The sequence below is a fragment of the Nothobranchius furzeri genome, chromosome 4, assembly GCF_043380555.1.
Source record: "Nothobranchius furzeri strain GRZ-AD chromosome 4, NfurGRZ-RIMD1, whole genome shotgun sequence".
Taxonomy (NCBI): domain Eukaryota; kingdom Metazoa; phylum Chordata; class Actinopteri; order Cyprinodontiformes; family Nothobranchiidae; genus Nothobranchius; species Nothobranchius furzeri.
This window is the reverse complement of record NC_091744.1, coordinates 53,974,750-53,991,006: the sequence shown is the minus strand read 5'-3', so window position 1 is coordinate 53,991,006 and position 16,257 is coordinate 53,974,750. Positions and strand designations below refer to the sequence as shown.

Sequence of the window (16,257 nt, the reverse complement as noted above, 5' to 3'; positions counted from 1 at the left end):
CTTTATTTTTTGTGCAAATCCACTCTTACTTAGCAACTTTTTTTATATTTTGAAATCATTTTCTTGAACCGGTATGTGCTAAATTGTCCCTCTACAGGGTTAATGAAAGCCCACCGAGTTTCTATCACTGTCTGTGGCCAAAATACTGCATTTGCATCTTCACAATAGCTGGTTGGTCTGTTGGACTTAATTTAGATGTTAAGAAGATGAATGTACAGGGAGGAGATAGGATTTGCTTTCGGTTGAGGCTGTATGTAATGTTGACCGGAGCAGACTGTCAGAGTCCAAGCCCCCAGGCCGGGCTCTCCCAGCTGACCGGCTTCAGACTTGGACCACATTACCCAGCATGCCCCTCGCGGGGATTCCCTCCATGTTGCACCTGCGTCAATCCATGTCTATATATGGAAGACGCCACACCGGCTCTTCACTCAGTCATCGTTCCACCGTGATCCATGATCAGAGTATTCCAAAGCTACTACAGCTAACCTCCACCTTTCCTCCTCAGACCTCATCCGTCAGCCTTTACAGCACCGCTTTCAGCCAACCGTATGTGTAATAAAAGCTCTTACTCCCGAACCCAGTCTTCGAGTCTGACAGGATGACTGAGTCCATTAATCCAGCGGAGTTCGAGCAGGTGAAGAGAGAGATGGAGCAACTGGTGAACGAGAACGTTCAGCTCCACGCCCAGGTCGACCGGCTTAACACCAGACTGAACTCCCAGACCGATCTCTCCATGCAGTTGTCTACTGCCGTCACGGCACTCCAGCAGCAGGTTCATGCTCTCCACCTGCAAGCCCTCCCTCCCCCGACGGGAGAGCCACACTTCAGTCTCCCGGAGAAGTGGAATGGAGAGACGGGGAGTCCCGACGGTCTGCTCGCTACCCTCGAGATGCAGTTCGAGTGCCACCCAGGACGCTTCCCCACTGCGCGCTCTCGAGTGGCACAGCTCACCTCCCTACTCACCGGACGCGCTGCAGAGTGGGCCGCTGCGCTCTATAATTCCAAATCACCGGCCTGCAATGACTACGCTGCATTTGTGGCTGCCCTCAGAAAGACGTTTGTTCCACCCAGCAGCGAAATGGGGGCAGAGGCACGACTCCTAAAACTCCGCCAGAAGGAGCGCTCTGTGTGCGCATATGCGTCGGAGTTCCGCACCATCTCCGCCAAGCTGCGGTGGGATGACTCTGCCCTTCGAGCCGTCTTCTTGGAGGGACTGGCAACCTACATCCGGGATGAGATGGCGGGAAAGGAGCTGCCCCAGAACCTGGATGAAGTGGTGGATCTGGCGCTGCGCATGGATCAGCGGGTTCTGGTTCCCAAGCCCTTCACTCGCCCATCCAGGGCGCCTGGACCTCTTCCTCGCTCCCCCACGCCTGCTCCCGGACCCGCTTCTACTGATGAGCCCATGCAATTAGGCCACCTTCCTCCAGAGGAGAGACAGCGACGGTGGCGCAAGGGTCTCTGTGCCTATTGTGGCTCCTCCCACCACAGACGCCTGAATTGTCCATTACGTTTGGGAAACGAAGGAACCCACTGAGTATCGGGGTCGCTCAGCCTGGGTCACCTTCAGCCCCCGCCTCTTCAAATAGACTCCTTCTTCATGTTACCCTCCTTCATGGTGAGGCCTCACTCCAGATGCACGCGCTGGTGGACTCGGGGGCTGCTGACAATTTTATGGACATGGATCTGGCTAAGCGCCTACGGATCCCCATGACCCCCTTGGAGAGAGTTGTGCCAGTGACCTCGGTGGACGGTAGGCCCCTCCAACCCTATCCGGTCCAAAACCGAACCCAGCCACTCCAGATGATTGTCCAAGGCCACAGAGAGACCCTCCAGTTCCTGATCATATGTGCTCCCTCCTCTCCTCTAATCCTGGGATTTCCCTGGCTCCGTCTCCATGACCCCCGGATTTCCTGGTCCCAGGGCCGCCTTTTGGAATGGGGGACCCAGTGCCAGGCCCACCTCTCTCCTCCTCCATCCATGCCAGACGGCCCGACCGGTGACCCTGGCCCAACACCGCCCAATCTGCCACTGCCCTACCGGGACCTGGCTGCGGTGTTCGACAAGCGGCGCGCCACCACACTGCCGCCTCACCGCCCGTACGACATGGAAATCAAGCTGCAACCAGGAACCAGTCCACCCCGGGGGCGCCTTTTTTCTCTCTCTCCCGCCGAGTCCAGAGCCATGGAGGAATATATTGACCAGGCCCTCCAGCAGGGTTTCATCCGACCCTCGTCGTCCCCAGGTGCCGCAGGCTTCTTCTTTGTGAGGAAAAAGGAGGGTGATCTCCGCCCCTGTATAGATTACAGAGGACTGAACAAGATCACAGTCAGAGATCGCCATCCTCTGCCGCTCCTCACGTCCGCCCTGGATGCCATCTCCCAGGCGCGGATTTTCACCAAGCTGGACCTCCGGAGCGCCTACAACCTGATCCGTATCAAAGCTGGAGATGAGTGGAAGACGGCGTTCATCACCCCCACCGGTCACTGGGAGTACCAGGTGATGCCCTTCGGACTGTGCAATAGCCCTGCCGTTTTCCAACGCTTCATCAATGATGTCCTCCGTGACATGTTGGGATGGTGGGTGTTTGCCTACCTGGATGACATTCTGATCTACTCCAAGTCAGAGGCCGAACACCACCACCATGTTCGCGCTGTCCTGACCCGGCTCCTGGACAACAACCTGTTATGTAAGCCTGAAAAGTGCTCCTTCCACCAGCGGTCCGTTTCATTCCTGGGCTACCTGATTTCGGACCAAGGTCTAACTATGGACCCTCAGAAAGTCCAGGCGGTGAAGGACTGGCCCCTACCAACCAGCCTGAAACAACTGCAGAGTTTTCTGGGTTTCTGCAACTTTTACCGTCGATTTATCAAAGACTTTAGCACCATTGTAGCACCTCTCACCTCTCTCACCCGACCGAGCCCTCCTGGTCAGCCGTTCCGGCTCACCCCAGATGCCGTTCGGGCCTTCCACTACCTAGTCGCTCGTTTCACATCGGCTCCTATCCTGCGCCATCCGGATCAGGCAGTCCCTTTTGTGGTCGAGGTCGATGCTTCGGATGTCGGCGCCGGTGCCATCCTGTCCCAAGGCGGCCCAGATGACAGGCTACATCCCTGCGCCTACTTCTCCAGGAAGTTTTCCACCACCCAGCAGAAGTACGGCGTAGGGGATCGCGAGCTGCTGGCCATAAAATGGGCATTGGAGGAATGGAGGCAGTGGCTTCTGGGCACCACTCAGCCGTTCACCATCTGGACTGACCACCAGAACCTAACCCACATCCGGTCCGCCAAGCAGCTAAATCCTCGCCAGGCTCGCTGGGCCCTCTTCTTCGAACCCTACGAGTTCCATCTCGCCTATCGCCCCGGGACTAAAAACCAGAAGGCGGACGCCCTCTCCCGCCAGTTCACGCATTCAGCGCCCACGTCCGAGCCGGCGCCCATCCTCCCGGAGCACCGTTTCGTGGCCCACCTTGGGTGGCCATTGGAGGAGGCCATCCAAAACGCCCTCCGGGAAGACCCAGCGCCGCCAGAGACCCCCGCCGGTCGGCTCTACGTCCCCGCGGCCTGTCGCAGTGAGGCGTTGGCCTGGGCCCACTCATCACGCCTGTCTGGTCACGCGGGCTTCTCTCGGACTCTCAAGTTCTTGAAACGGGCTCTCTGGTGGCCACGTATCGAGAGGGACGTTAAGGAATTCACGAGCGCCTGTGACGTCTGCGCCCGCTCTAAGGCGTCCACCCAGGCTCCGGTTGACACCCTCAGACCTCTTCCGGTGCCCAGCCGCCCCTGGTCCCATGTGGGGCTGGACTTTGTCACAGGTCTCCCGCCGGTCAACGACCTCGACACCATCCTAACGGTCACTGACCGGTTTTCCAAAGCTGTTCACTTCATCGCCCTTCCGGGCCTTCCCTCGGCCCGACGCACTGCAGAACTGTTTCTGGAGAATGTGGTGCGTCTCCACGGGTTCCCGGTCGACGTGGTCTCAGATCGTGGTCCCCAGTTCACGGCCCGTTTCTGGAAAGCCTTCTGCCATCTAGTGGGAGCTTCTGTCAGCCTGTCTTCTGGCTACCACCCTCAGACCAACGGTCAATCGGAGCGGGCGAACCAACAGTTGGGCCGGTACCTCCGCTGCTTTGTCTCGGCCCAGCCCTCGCAGTGGCCTAGGTACCTCCTCTGGGCGGAGCTGTCTCATAATCTCCACACCTCCTCGGCCACTCAGATGTTCCCTTTCGAGGTCTGCTATGGCTACCAGCCCCCAGTCTTCGCCCACCAGGAACCTGAAGTCGCGGTGCCAGCCGCTCAATCCCTGGTGAGACGCTGCAAGAACGCATGGATCAAGGCGCGGGCCTCCATTACCCGGGCCAACGCCCGTTACTCACACCAACACCTCCGCAGGCACCGCCCGGGTCCCTCCTATGCTCCAGGAGACAAGGTCTGGGTGTCCACGGCAGGCCTCCGGGTCCGTGCCGGTTCCAGGAAGCTCGCTCCCCGGTTCTTCGGGCTCTACCCCGTGCAGGAGGTCATCAACCCGGTCACGTACCGGCTGCGGCGGCCTGCAAGCCTTCGCGTCCATCCTACCTTCCACACCTCCCGGCTTAAGCCTTACATGGAATCCCCCCTCCTGCCACCTCAGGCTCCAGCACCTCCGCCGGCCCGCTTCCTCGACGGGGAGCCCATCTACACAGTCCGGCGCATTCTGGACGCTCGCCGCCGGGGTCGGGGCTGGCAGTACCTCGTAGACTGGGCGAACTACGGCCCAGAGGAACGCTCCTGGGAGCCGGCCCGTTCCATCTTGGACCCTGCCCTCATCTCGGACTTCTGGGCCCACCGAGGTGGCCCGGGGACTTCTGGAGCCGTCCCTGGACCGGGGGGTCCTGTCAGAGTCCAAGCCCCCAGGGCGGGCTCTCCCAGCTGACCGGCTTCAGACTTGGACCACATTACCCAGCATGCCCCTCGCGGGGATTCCCTCCATGTTGCACCTGCGTCAATCCATGTCTATATATGGAAGACGCCACACCTGCTCTTCACTCAGTCATCGTTCCACCGTGATCCATGATCAGAGTATTCCAAAGCTACTACAGCTAACCTCCACCTTTCCTCCTCAGACCTCATCCGTCAGCCTTTCCAGCACCGCTTTCAGCCAACCGTATGTGTAATAAAAGCTCTTACTCCCGAACCCAGTCTTCGAGTCTGACACAGACTGGATCCTCTCCAGGTCAGACTTCACTTTGTCTGTAAAACTGGGCATGTCTTCTTCTTAAGCCTGGTTTATGCTTCTCCGTCAGCTCCGCAAGGGACAGACACGCACGGACTGACGGAAGTGTTTTGCTCTTGTACTTCTCCGTCTCCTGGAGAGTGTTGCAAAGCAATTGCCCTGCAGGACCACAGAGGGTGTAGCGCTGTTCTGTGGTATCCTGTCATGCATCGGTCCAAGATCGTGTGTTTATATTGTGTTTTTTGTGTATATAAGTGACTTTTAACAGGGACATATTTGTCTCTCATTCTCCCACCCCTTCATGCGCTCCCCACCTCTAAACCCACGTTTCCTGTCATTTCCGTCCACAAATAAAATGCTTGCTGCGCATCTTTTCACTCCTCCAGTCACGGGAGAATTAAACGTTCATATTTTTAGAGTTTTTTCGCGAGGTATTCTTCAAGCTTCTCCGTGTCTGCCGCTAGTTATCCTCGGCTCTCTTTGCAATGGCGGCGCTGTAAACAACAGCGGCATCCTGACCAATCACAAGCTTGCGTAATCCGTCTCGTTCGACGGATGTTTAAAAAAGTGGGCTCGACTCCGTACGTACTTGCGTGCCCTACGCAAGTACGGATAATGGCGTTGCGTGTCTCCGCACTGACGCAGACGGAGAAGCATAAATCAGGCTTTACTGAGCACACTTCCTGTCCCGTAGAACTGACCGGTGCTTCGCCTTAGCCAAATACGTACAGATGTCAATCAGAGATCATGCTTGCGTGTTTGTGGAAGTACCTGCACTGATGCAGAGCTTGGGCCTTTTCTAATGGACAAGTAAGTATTTAAAATATGAAAAAACAGCAAGAAATTTTGTTAGAATTAGAACACAAACTGTGTTTTGCTCTAATGACTTTTCTGAAATGTTCATGAAGACCTGTAGATGGATGGTTGCCGTAGCAACTCATCATCCAGCACTTTTCCTCTCATAAACTCATAGCATATGCCATTCTGGAAGCTGCAGAAGATCTCCGGACCACAGCCATGAGTATGGAAAACCTGGAACATCTCCACTTCCCGATCGCGGTTCACGTAGAGTTCTGTCATTTTGCCGTAGAGCCTCACTAAAACACAGCCAGCCTCCTGGAGAGAGCCCACGTAGCAGCCAATCAGCTGGTTAGTGATGCCTTCAGTAAACATCTGGAGAGAAAAATGTAATCAAGGGTTATGAAGTATTCATTGGGTACAGCTGAATGTTTAAGATGGATACCACAGATGAAACCTTTGAACTAATATAGTTCCAGGATCTTGTTTGCAAGGTGTTATGGTAGAACCCACATGTGGTCACAGGATAAGACCAAGATCCTGGATACAAGGATCTAAAATGATTTTTCTTCATGGTTCAGCTCCACCATGGAGATAAAATGAGGAGTTCCACCAACTGCTGGTCCTTCACTCCATCTCCTGGTAAACTCCCTCTGGAAGGAGGCTTCCAATCGGCTCAAACTAAACCAAACTGACTGAAACACCTGAGAAAAAAACAAACAAGTATTCATATCTATCAAACAAGGTTGGATTAATAAAGTCATTTGTTCTTAATAGAGTTTTGTTGAGTGGGGAAACCTTCTACATGTTTACTGGAAACTTCACTTTGTACAGAGAAGAAGAGAAACGGGAACACCCAGCTCTGCAGATAAAGAAAACCTTGTTCGGGTCTGTTTGTGTGCACAGACAGACCTCACTGTCCACTGTTTGTCTACAAAGACTCTCTATGTCATTTGTTGTCATTCAGTGGTTTCTCATTCTGAGTCAAAGTCCCAGAGGCACTCAGCACTTCCACTGGGACCTGAGCACAACAGTCCCTCATCTGGGTCCAGAGTGAGCAAACATGCCCATCTCGACATCTGATTTATTATTGATGATGGGATGGAGGACAGATTTTATGATTCTGATTATGTTTTCTTTTCTGTTCTGACCTCTATTGTTTCTTTCTAAATCACATTTTATTCAACATATTTATTAACTGTCAACATCTTCTACTGTGAAACATGTCAGTGATGCAAATCAGCTCTAAAGGAATTAAGCTGCTCCAGTCTCCAACATCTTATTGTGTTTTTCCCAGAGTTGTTTTGTTAACCTTTACATCAATTACATAAGTAAATAAACATTTATCAAGAAGCAGGAATTTTTCACCAGCAGCCTGTCCCGGTCACAAGTTCTCAGTGCTTCACAACTTCTTTGTTTTATATTAGAGTTGATGATATTATTATATTAGTTTTAAGAAATTCCAGCCAGACTAACCCCTGGATGCACAGGGATGTTACAGCTTACTGCTGCCTATATCTCTAGTAAATAACTACAGAAATTTAAATATATTTTATAAAATAATATTGCATAATTTTATATTTATTCTTCAGGGAAGCCAAATAACAAAGTGTTTTCTCCTTTTATAAAAGTAAAATAAATGCAAAGGTTTTACTTCAAATGTTTCATGCAAAGTTAAATTAATACTTTTCCCACAAGTGTTTTTTTTAACCGTTTATCTTTCTTTAGAAAAAAAATAAAATTAAAAATTAACCCAACATCTTTATGCTAGCGTTAAAGGGGACATATTATGCAAAAGTCATGAGATAATGTCCCCTTTAGTAAAATCACTATTTAAAAACAAGTTATACATATATATATATATATATATATATATATATATATATATATATATATATATATATGATATAAAAAATACCAGTAAAAGAAAAACAAAATTGGCCATTTCTAACTGTAGCTCCTCACTTTTTCTCTATTTTTTATTCTGATGTCATTTTTTAAACATCTTTTTTATTATTTCTTGTTCTTGTGAAGTGTCTCAGGATTTTAGTCCTGAGAGGCGCTATGTAAAAAAATGTCTTCTTCTTCTTCAGAAGGAAGTAGATATGTAGGACCATAACAGGTAAAAATGAGGGTTATGAACCAAACATAGAGCTTGGTTTAAAGTTCAGGTGAGACAACAGGAACCGTCTGACCTGCAGCAGATGAACGCAACACATCAGTGACAGGACTCCTGCAGTCTGAGAGATGAAGGGAAACACCTACTTCTCAGTGTACGTTAGAAGACCTGATGTGGATGGAGAGGTCACCATCCAATGCTTTACAAACAGAAAGCCCATTTCTCTGACAGATTGGACCTTGTGTTTGCACACGAGTCTAGAACGTCCTGTCCTATATGGATACTTTGAAACACAAGAAGGCTTTCTGAGTTCCAGCTTATAAATAGTCCATTTATTTAACTTGAAAACTTTATCTTGGAAACTTGAATGTTGCTACATTATTTAGAAAGCAAAGCATTTAAAGCTTATAGATACCATACAAGAGTACAAGATTGCTTGGCAGCAGTGATGACTATTCAGATTATTGCTGTCTCAAAGGAGCAATAGTTTGTAGAGTTTTGAGAAACTGGTCGATTTAACAGAATTTCTGTGGGTCTTATCTATTATTTCCATGACTATTGATTTATGCTAGAAGACAAACTAAACATAAGTCCACCCAAGCAATCAGTGGGTCTCAAATCAGCTCCAGTGTTGAAATACTGAAATATTCTGGACAGCAAGCCTTACTTCCTCTAAGTAATGTGTTGAGTAAAAGATAGAAACCTTCTGGTACTGATGGGTGTGATGTATTGAGGTAACCAGAGAAAACCTCTGAAACCAAACCCCGTCTGGACAATATCAGTGCATGTGATGATAATTATTGCTCCATAAAGATTTAAATACAGATTTTAGAAAATATTTTAGATTTATAATGTAAATTCTTTGGACTTTAAAACTCAAAATGCAAATGTTGCGTTGTGAAACCGTACAGTTTCTGTCTGGAAATTACCAAAAGGTTTGGGCCAAGAACTTGAATCTTTGGATTTAGTCTGGAACATCTGTGTGTAGATACTCACATACCTTCAGCTGAATGTCCGGTGCGTTCCACTGAGGACGAAGGCTGCTCAGAAGCTCCAAGATTCCCTTGCGAGGTTCTCTCTCATCAATGTAAATGTTCACATGAAGAAGCTGATTTTCTGCACCAGCAAGTTCACCATCCATTTTCAACAGTATAATGTACCTTAAATCTACTTAATGTGTTAAAGCTCTCAATAATTCTGTTTTCAGACCGTGTCCAGATCCAAGTATCACTTGTGTCAGTCAGATCTTAATTCCTGTTGGTCCAGTGCAGGGTAAATGACCTATCACTGAGCAGCAACGTTTCAGATTCATGTGAGAGTCAGAAATTATCCAGCTGCATTATTAAGGGTCAATGTTCATGTGGGCATCTTTATCCTCTTTGATGCAGTTTACTTATTAGCCAGCTGCTGTGACAGACAGGTGACCTGACCAGGGTATATCACGCCTCTCAACTCCCGTCTGCAGCGATAGGTTCGAGCCCCTCACCACCACCACCCTACCTCCCACTCCTGTGACCCTGAACCCGTCTGATTGGGCACAGCGAGGCAGCAGGTATCAGGGCTGCTGAACTGGAATTCGTAGAAACCAGTCCCTAGAAGAAACACCATCATGATTCTAAGCAGAATTCTGTTAATGATAATAATAGGAACATTACCATTGAGTTTTAAGAGAAAACTTACAAATAAATATTCAGATTTTTGTTTTCATTAAATGTTTTGTTTCATTAGCATGCAGCAAACTGAGACCAACAACAGACATTTTTACCATTTAACAGAAACCCCATGTTCACATGCAAACCGGCCTCTGGTATGCCTATAAATTAGACAATAACACAATTCAAGCATTTTATAATAACCCCAAAAGCAAATGAGAGATTTTAGGATCTTATAAGTTGATTGTATGTTTAATTGTGGATGGCTCTAACTGATGAGGATCTCCTGTAGCGGTCTGTGATGCAGCAGATCTGAAGAAGCCTCTGACTGAAGACACTCTGTGAAAATAATGATCCAGTTTGCTCATCGTGTTCTTCATGTTGTGAAGCATCCTCCTTTGTCCAATCAGCTCCCAGAACAGAGTCTTCTTCATCAGCTTGTTCAGCTTTTTACAACCACCTGACTTCCATCTGTCTGATTCTCCTTTTACTTAAAGCCAATAATGCATCTGACGTTGTTCTGCATAAATAATGACAGAAGCAAGGCTGCCATTTTGTACCCTCTGACCAACATCAACAGTTTTTTTTCTGAACACCTTCTTGTTCTTCCATTTTTTATTTTAAGTTGCTTTGGCAAACTGTCTAACAGTTTCCTATCTACCGCTCTGAAGGTTTTTCCCCTTGATAACCATTTTCTTCAGGGTTTATATTAGAGAACAAAGATCCCCAGATGAAGTTCTCCACACAGAAGGTATCAATCATACATTCACTCATCCCACTCAGAGTTTCTTCAGTTTCTGGCAACACTTTAAAATGAGGATCCCTTCATTAATATTATCCATCCATCCATCCATCCATCCATCCATCCATCCATCCATCCATCCATCCATCCATCTGTAATGAGTGTTAATTACATTTAATTAAGGACCATAAGACATTAAAAATTCAAATTGAGTATGAATTCCATCTTATGGACACTGGGTTATTTAAATCAGAAAATTGGATCTTTTTATTGCAGGGATTTAGATAACACTTTGTATTAACTGAGAGACAAGAGAAGAGAGAGAGACTTTCAAACATTTAAGGAAATTTATTACTAAATAATTTTAAACAATTTAACAAGACTAACTCTCTAATGATGGATGTTCTGTTTGAATGAAGTGTGAGATGGATGGTGTGTGTGTGAATGAGTGTCAAATTCAGAACCCTCGTATCCGGAGAAACAAAGTCTGAGTGGGAGATGATGTTTTGCTCCTAACTGACCAGAGTTTGAGGCTCGTAGTCATAAACACATGAGACACCATTTATGTCGCATCCACATACCCTCAGTGAGACCTCCACGATGGATCCAGAATGCCAGGTCTTCGGCCCTTCCTTCCGGTACTGGAGCCAATGGTACAGCATCACAGCACGACAAACTAGTCCTTGGATAGTCTCCAGGTAAAAAGCGACAGGTGTTTCACAGCATCAAAAGGGGATCCTCCTTGGGTCAGCGAGTTCAGCTTTTTTCTGAAAGGTACCATTGCTTGGTTGGTAACAAAACAACAGAATTTTCCCAGCTTCAATGGTTCTCAGCTTAAAAAGAGAAGTGCAGATGGCCGGTCCAATACTTAACTTAACATGCGGTGAACTTCATGGGATCTTGAGAACGAGATCTTGAGAACTGAACTTAAGATGGCGTTGGAATTGTTTTATTAATCTGGATGTTTTTGATTCTGGAGGAATCAAAGCTGACAGATTTAATAAACACCACAAAGACTCTGCCACGCTTCAGATTGGGAAGGTTCTGATTGGATCAGTGCTACAATGTGTCATGTGACTGTTTTCCTTACGTGTGTTTAGTGAACTAGATTAAGTCATATTACTTATTAAAACATATTAATCATAACATTGTGATTTCACAGATCGGTCACATTGTATTATTGACTAACATTTGTTTTGATTAGCTTTATTGAAAATAGAGTTCTTTGATTTAATAAAAGAAAAGAGTCTTCATCTTCTGTCTTCATTGCTGGAAAGTAAACAGTTTAGAAGCGAATGCATGACCTTGAGGCTGTTTCATGCACTCTGGCGCTGTGTCATAGGGAACTGTGGATAAAGGTTAAATACCTTGGAGGAATAGCTCCTTCATCACGTTACACATCCATCCGTCCATCCATCCATCCATTTTCATCTGCTTATCCGGAGTCGGGTCACGGGGGCAGCATCCTCAGTCGAGAGGCCCAGACTTCCCTCTCCCCAGCCACTTGGGCCAGCTCCAACGGGGGTATCCCAAGGCGTTCCCTGGCCAGGTGAGAGACATAGTCCCTCCACCGTGTCCTGGGTCTACCTTTAGGTCTCCTCCTGGTTGGACGTGCCCGAAAAACCTCACCAGGGAGGCGTCCAAGAGGCATCCTGACCAGATGACCGAGCCACCTCAACTGGTTCCTCTCGATGTGGAGGAGCAGCGGGTCTACTCTGAGCCCCTCCCAGATGACCAAGCTTCTCACCCTATCTCTAAGGGAGAGTCCAGCCACTCTGCGGAGAAAACTCATTTCGGTCGCTTGTATCCGCGATCTCGTTCTTTCGGTCACCACCCAAAGCTCATGACCATAGGTGAGGGTAGGAACGTAGATCGACCGGTAAATCGAGAGCTTTGCCTTCTGACTCAGTTCTCTCTTCACCACGACAGACCGGTACAATGCCTGCATCACTGCAGATGCAGCACCAATCTGCCAACTGATCTCACTTTAATATTATTAATATTATTTAGTACATTATTAAGCTTTAACAAACTGTTAAATAAAGTATTATTGTATTATTTAATATTAATGATATCAAGTGTTGCAGACACCCCCCAGCCCTTTGACCTGTCAACGATATTGGGAATATTAATAAAGGGACTCTTATTTTAAAGTGGTACACAGTTTCCTTTAACCACCTCCTCACAACTCTTCTGGTCATAACTCGACCCTTTGCTATGAGAAGTGCCAACCAAGTAGAGAAGCTACATGCAACCCAACGTGAGCATAAAATAAATCCTGTGTTGTTTGTTTGTTTGTTTGTTTGTTATCTGATGGATCAGTTATACTGTTAAAATGTTGGAACTGTAGAAGAGAGAGGCTTGCCACAGAAGCTTTGGGGTGCTGTGTCTGTAACTTGGCAACACTACTGCTGATGACATCACAGGCAGAAATGGATAATGGCAGGTTTTACTCTCATGTGAACATTTAGAAGTAGCACCTTCTTGCTGATTGGTAACTATGTACGGGGTATGTTGTTTTTGTATTTCATCAGTAATTCCCCATCTCCCTCTCTTAAGGGTCTTTTTTGTTAAGCAGATTTCCACGTCCCTGGAGATCCAGGGTTTGCATTCAACCCATAACAGACTCCAGTATATATTTGTCTGCCTTATGCCACATGCAAAAAACAACATCAGATTACTTGTATTCCCTTGAGTCTGCATTTTGTTTCAAGCAATAATTTATGAGGCTTTAAGATGCTACTTTTCTACTTCCTGTAGTGCTCCAATGCCAACGCTATTTAGTACATAAACATCCATCCATCCATTGTCTGAACCCGCTTGTCCATGTAGGGTCGTGGGGGGGCTGGTGCCTATCTCCAGCGGTCAATGGGCATTCAGGCAGGGTACACCCTGGACAGAGAGCCAGTCCATCGCAGTAGTACATAAACAAAAATAACAAGTTCACATTTAGTTTCTGCCACAGCTAACAATAAATTTGTTTGTATCTCAAATAGAAACATACAGAGTCAGCTTGTCACCTACATGACTACTTTCTGCTCAATTAGGTTTATTAATTTAAAATAAATTAGACAACTTTGTTTTAAAAATAACCTAAGATAATCCCTTCAGTCAGAATTCCTTTGATATTAGGCAACCTCATTTTTTCTACAGTTCAGTAAAACTTTAACACACACACACACACACACACACACACACACACACACACACACACACACACACACACACACACACACACACACACACACACACACACAAACCCACGCATATACAGTTGTGTAAGGAGACGTTGGCGTTTTAGACATTGCTTTGATTACATTTGGTTCATGTGCCCTGGCATCACATTTAAAAGGGTAGAACTGTTGTCCAAACCAAGCCGATGTATAAAGAGCGTCCATTTAGGAATCATGCAACTTGCTGATTTAAACCCTCCTTTTAGTTCAATGCCATGGAACATTTCAACATGATCACTCTGTAAACACAAAACGGAGTTCATAAACATTGGAGCAGCATGTTTTTAGCCTGTTAAATTATTTAGACACTGGGCCAATGTTTACCACTTTGCATCATTACAGTAATTGCCTAGAAGAAGTCATGGATGTGGTGATCATCTTGAACTGAAAACTTTGCGAGCTTTTAGGCCCAAATGAAATTCACTTGCCATCAAAGAGCATCTGATCATCAAAGACATTGTATCTTAAAAGAGAGATGAGTGTCCTGATTAAATATGCAAGGGTCAGGCAGTAGAATGAAGCAGTAAAGTCAGTGTTAGTGTGATTGCCTTGACGTCTCAGATTTAACTCAACGACAAGTCTGGCTGAAAATTAGATGGCAATGACAGAAACCAGTGTTCAGGATTGGCAGCATGGGACTGAGATGCAGCACTTAGTTTATTTCATATTCTGCACCTTTTTTGACAGTTAAAAATGCTTTTAGAGACTGCTGAGATTAACATTTGGGCCTCTGAGCCTTGAAAAGTAATAATTTATGAAGAAATCAACAAAGTGGCACAGCATGAATGTTGAGCAGTGCATAAAGGAGACACACACACACACACACACACACACACACACACACAGTATATATATATATATATATATATATATATATATATATATATATATATATATATATATATATATATATATATTACTCACTGGCCACTTTATTATCTGTGGTCATAAAGGGATAGAAACGGTCAGCAACAATACTCATGTAGATTGTGGTGTTTAAACGATGATCAATTAGTACTAAGGGGCCCAAAGTGTGGCATGAAAAAATCCCCCACACCATTACACCACCCCCACCAGCCTGAACTGTTGATACAAGGCAGGATGGATCCCTTCTTTTATGCTGTTGATTCCATATTCTGACCCTACCATCTGAATGTCACAGCAGAAATCGAGACTCATTAGACCATCAGATCTTCTATTGTCCAATCTTGGTGGGCCTGTGTGAATAGCCTCGGTTTCCTGTTCTTAGCTGACAGGAGCTGCACCAGGTGTGGTCTTCTGCTGCTGTAGTTCATCTGCCTCAAGGTTCGACGTGTTATGTGTTCAGAGATGCTGTCCTGCGTACCTTGGTTGTAACAAGTGGTTATTTGAGTTACTGTTGCTTTTCTATTAGCTTGAACCACTCTGGCCATTCTCCTCTGGCCTCTGGCATCAACAAGACAATTTCACCCAGAACTGTCGCTCTCTGGATATTTTCCCTTTTTCCAACCATCCTCTGTAGACCCTAGAGATGTTTGTGTGTGCTATCCAAGAAGATCAGCAGTTTCTGAAATACCTAGTCCAGCCTGTCTAGCACTAACAACCATGCCATGTTCAAAGTCACTTAAATCACATTTCTTCCCCATTCTGAAGCTCGGTTTGAGCTCAACCATGTCAACACACACACACACACACACACACACACACACACACACACACACACACACACACACACACACACACACACACACACACACACACATATATGTACTAAAAATATCATGAAGAAAGCTGGTGAGTTAATTTTATTTGAGTGGGATTTTGTGACAAAAAATCCTGAACATGTTTTTATCAACCATTAAACTATTATAAATAAAAATCAATTATAATCTTCTTATATAATTATTAGGGGATCCTCAAAGATTGTTATATCTGCATGGATTTGTCTACAGCAGAAATGAATGATTATTTGCCAGTCTGGTGTTGATACACTGATCCTTGCTCTGGGATAATTTTATTTATTTTCTTTATTTAAAGGGATGGTGTGTAGTTTCCCTGGTGATAGGGGTCATTAGATACCTAAATTGTTGCAAGCAAGCGGTACATTTGTGTTGGAGTAAGACCTTACCAACGGATGCCCATTAGGGTCAAAAAGCCCTGGGGAGTGCAAACTTTAGCTAAATAACAAGTATATTAAACTTCCTTTCATAACTGGCAACAAGTGAAGGGGTAAATGTGTAAAACAACAACATTTAAGATTGATGAAAGTTTTGTAACCATTTTTTACAAATCAGTAAATGCATTTTGTCCTCATGAGCTCCCGTAGAAGGAAACATGGCGTCGCTCAGAGACTTAGACCCACTCCCATGTATTTTAGATATGATTTTTATGGTTTTCTGTTACAAAGCCGCCAATAATTTTCAACAACTGGGTATCATTTCATTCATTTTCAGCCACATTTTGATGGATATTTCCAGAAATGAATGGTAAAAGCAACTCATTGTCTCTTTAATTTAAAAAAAA

General features: G+C 46.0%; 1 protein-coding gene across 2 annotated transcripts in view; it reads right to left on the bottom strand.

The window, feature by feature from the left end:
• zgc:113516 (ethanolamine kinase 1) overlaps positions 1-9,494 on the bottom strand; it is a 39,142-nt gene extending 29,648 nt beyond the window's left edge. The window contains exons 1-2 of one of the 2 annotated variants that reach the window (XM_015963827.3): positions 9,129-9,494; positions 6,122-6,384 (exon numbers count right to left, since the gene is read on the bottom strand). In XM_015963827.3, the coding sequence (XP_015819313.1) occupies positions 6,122-6,384; positions 9,129-9,269 (404 nt within the window). In that variant the 5' untranslated portion in view covers positions 9,270-9,494. The remainder of the gene's footprint in view (positions 1-6,121; positions 6,385-9,128) is intronic. The other variant, XM_015963826.3, reaches the window with a different exon arrangement.
• Positions 9,495-16,257: the final 6,763 nt, after the last annotated feature.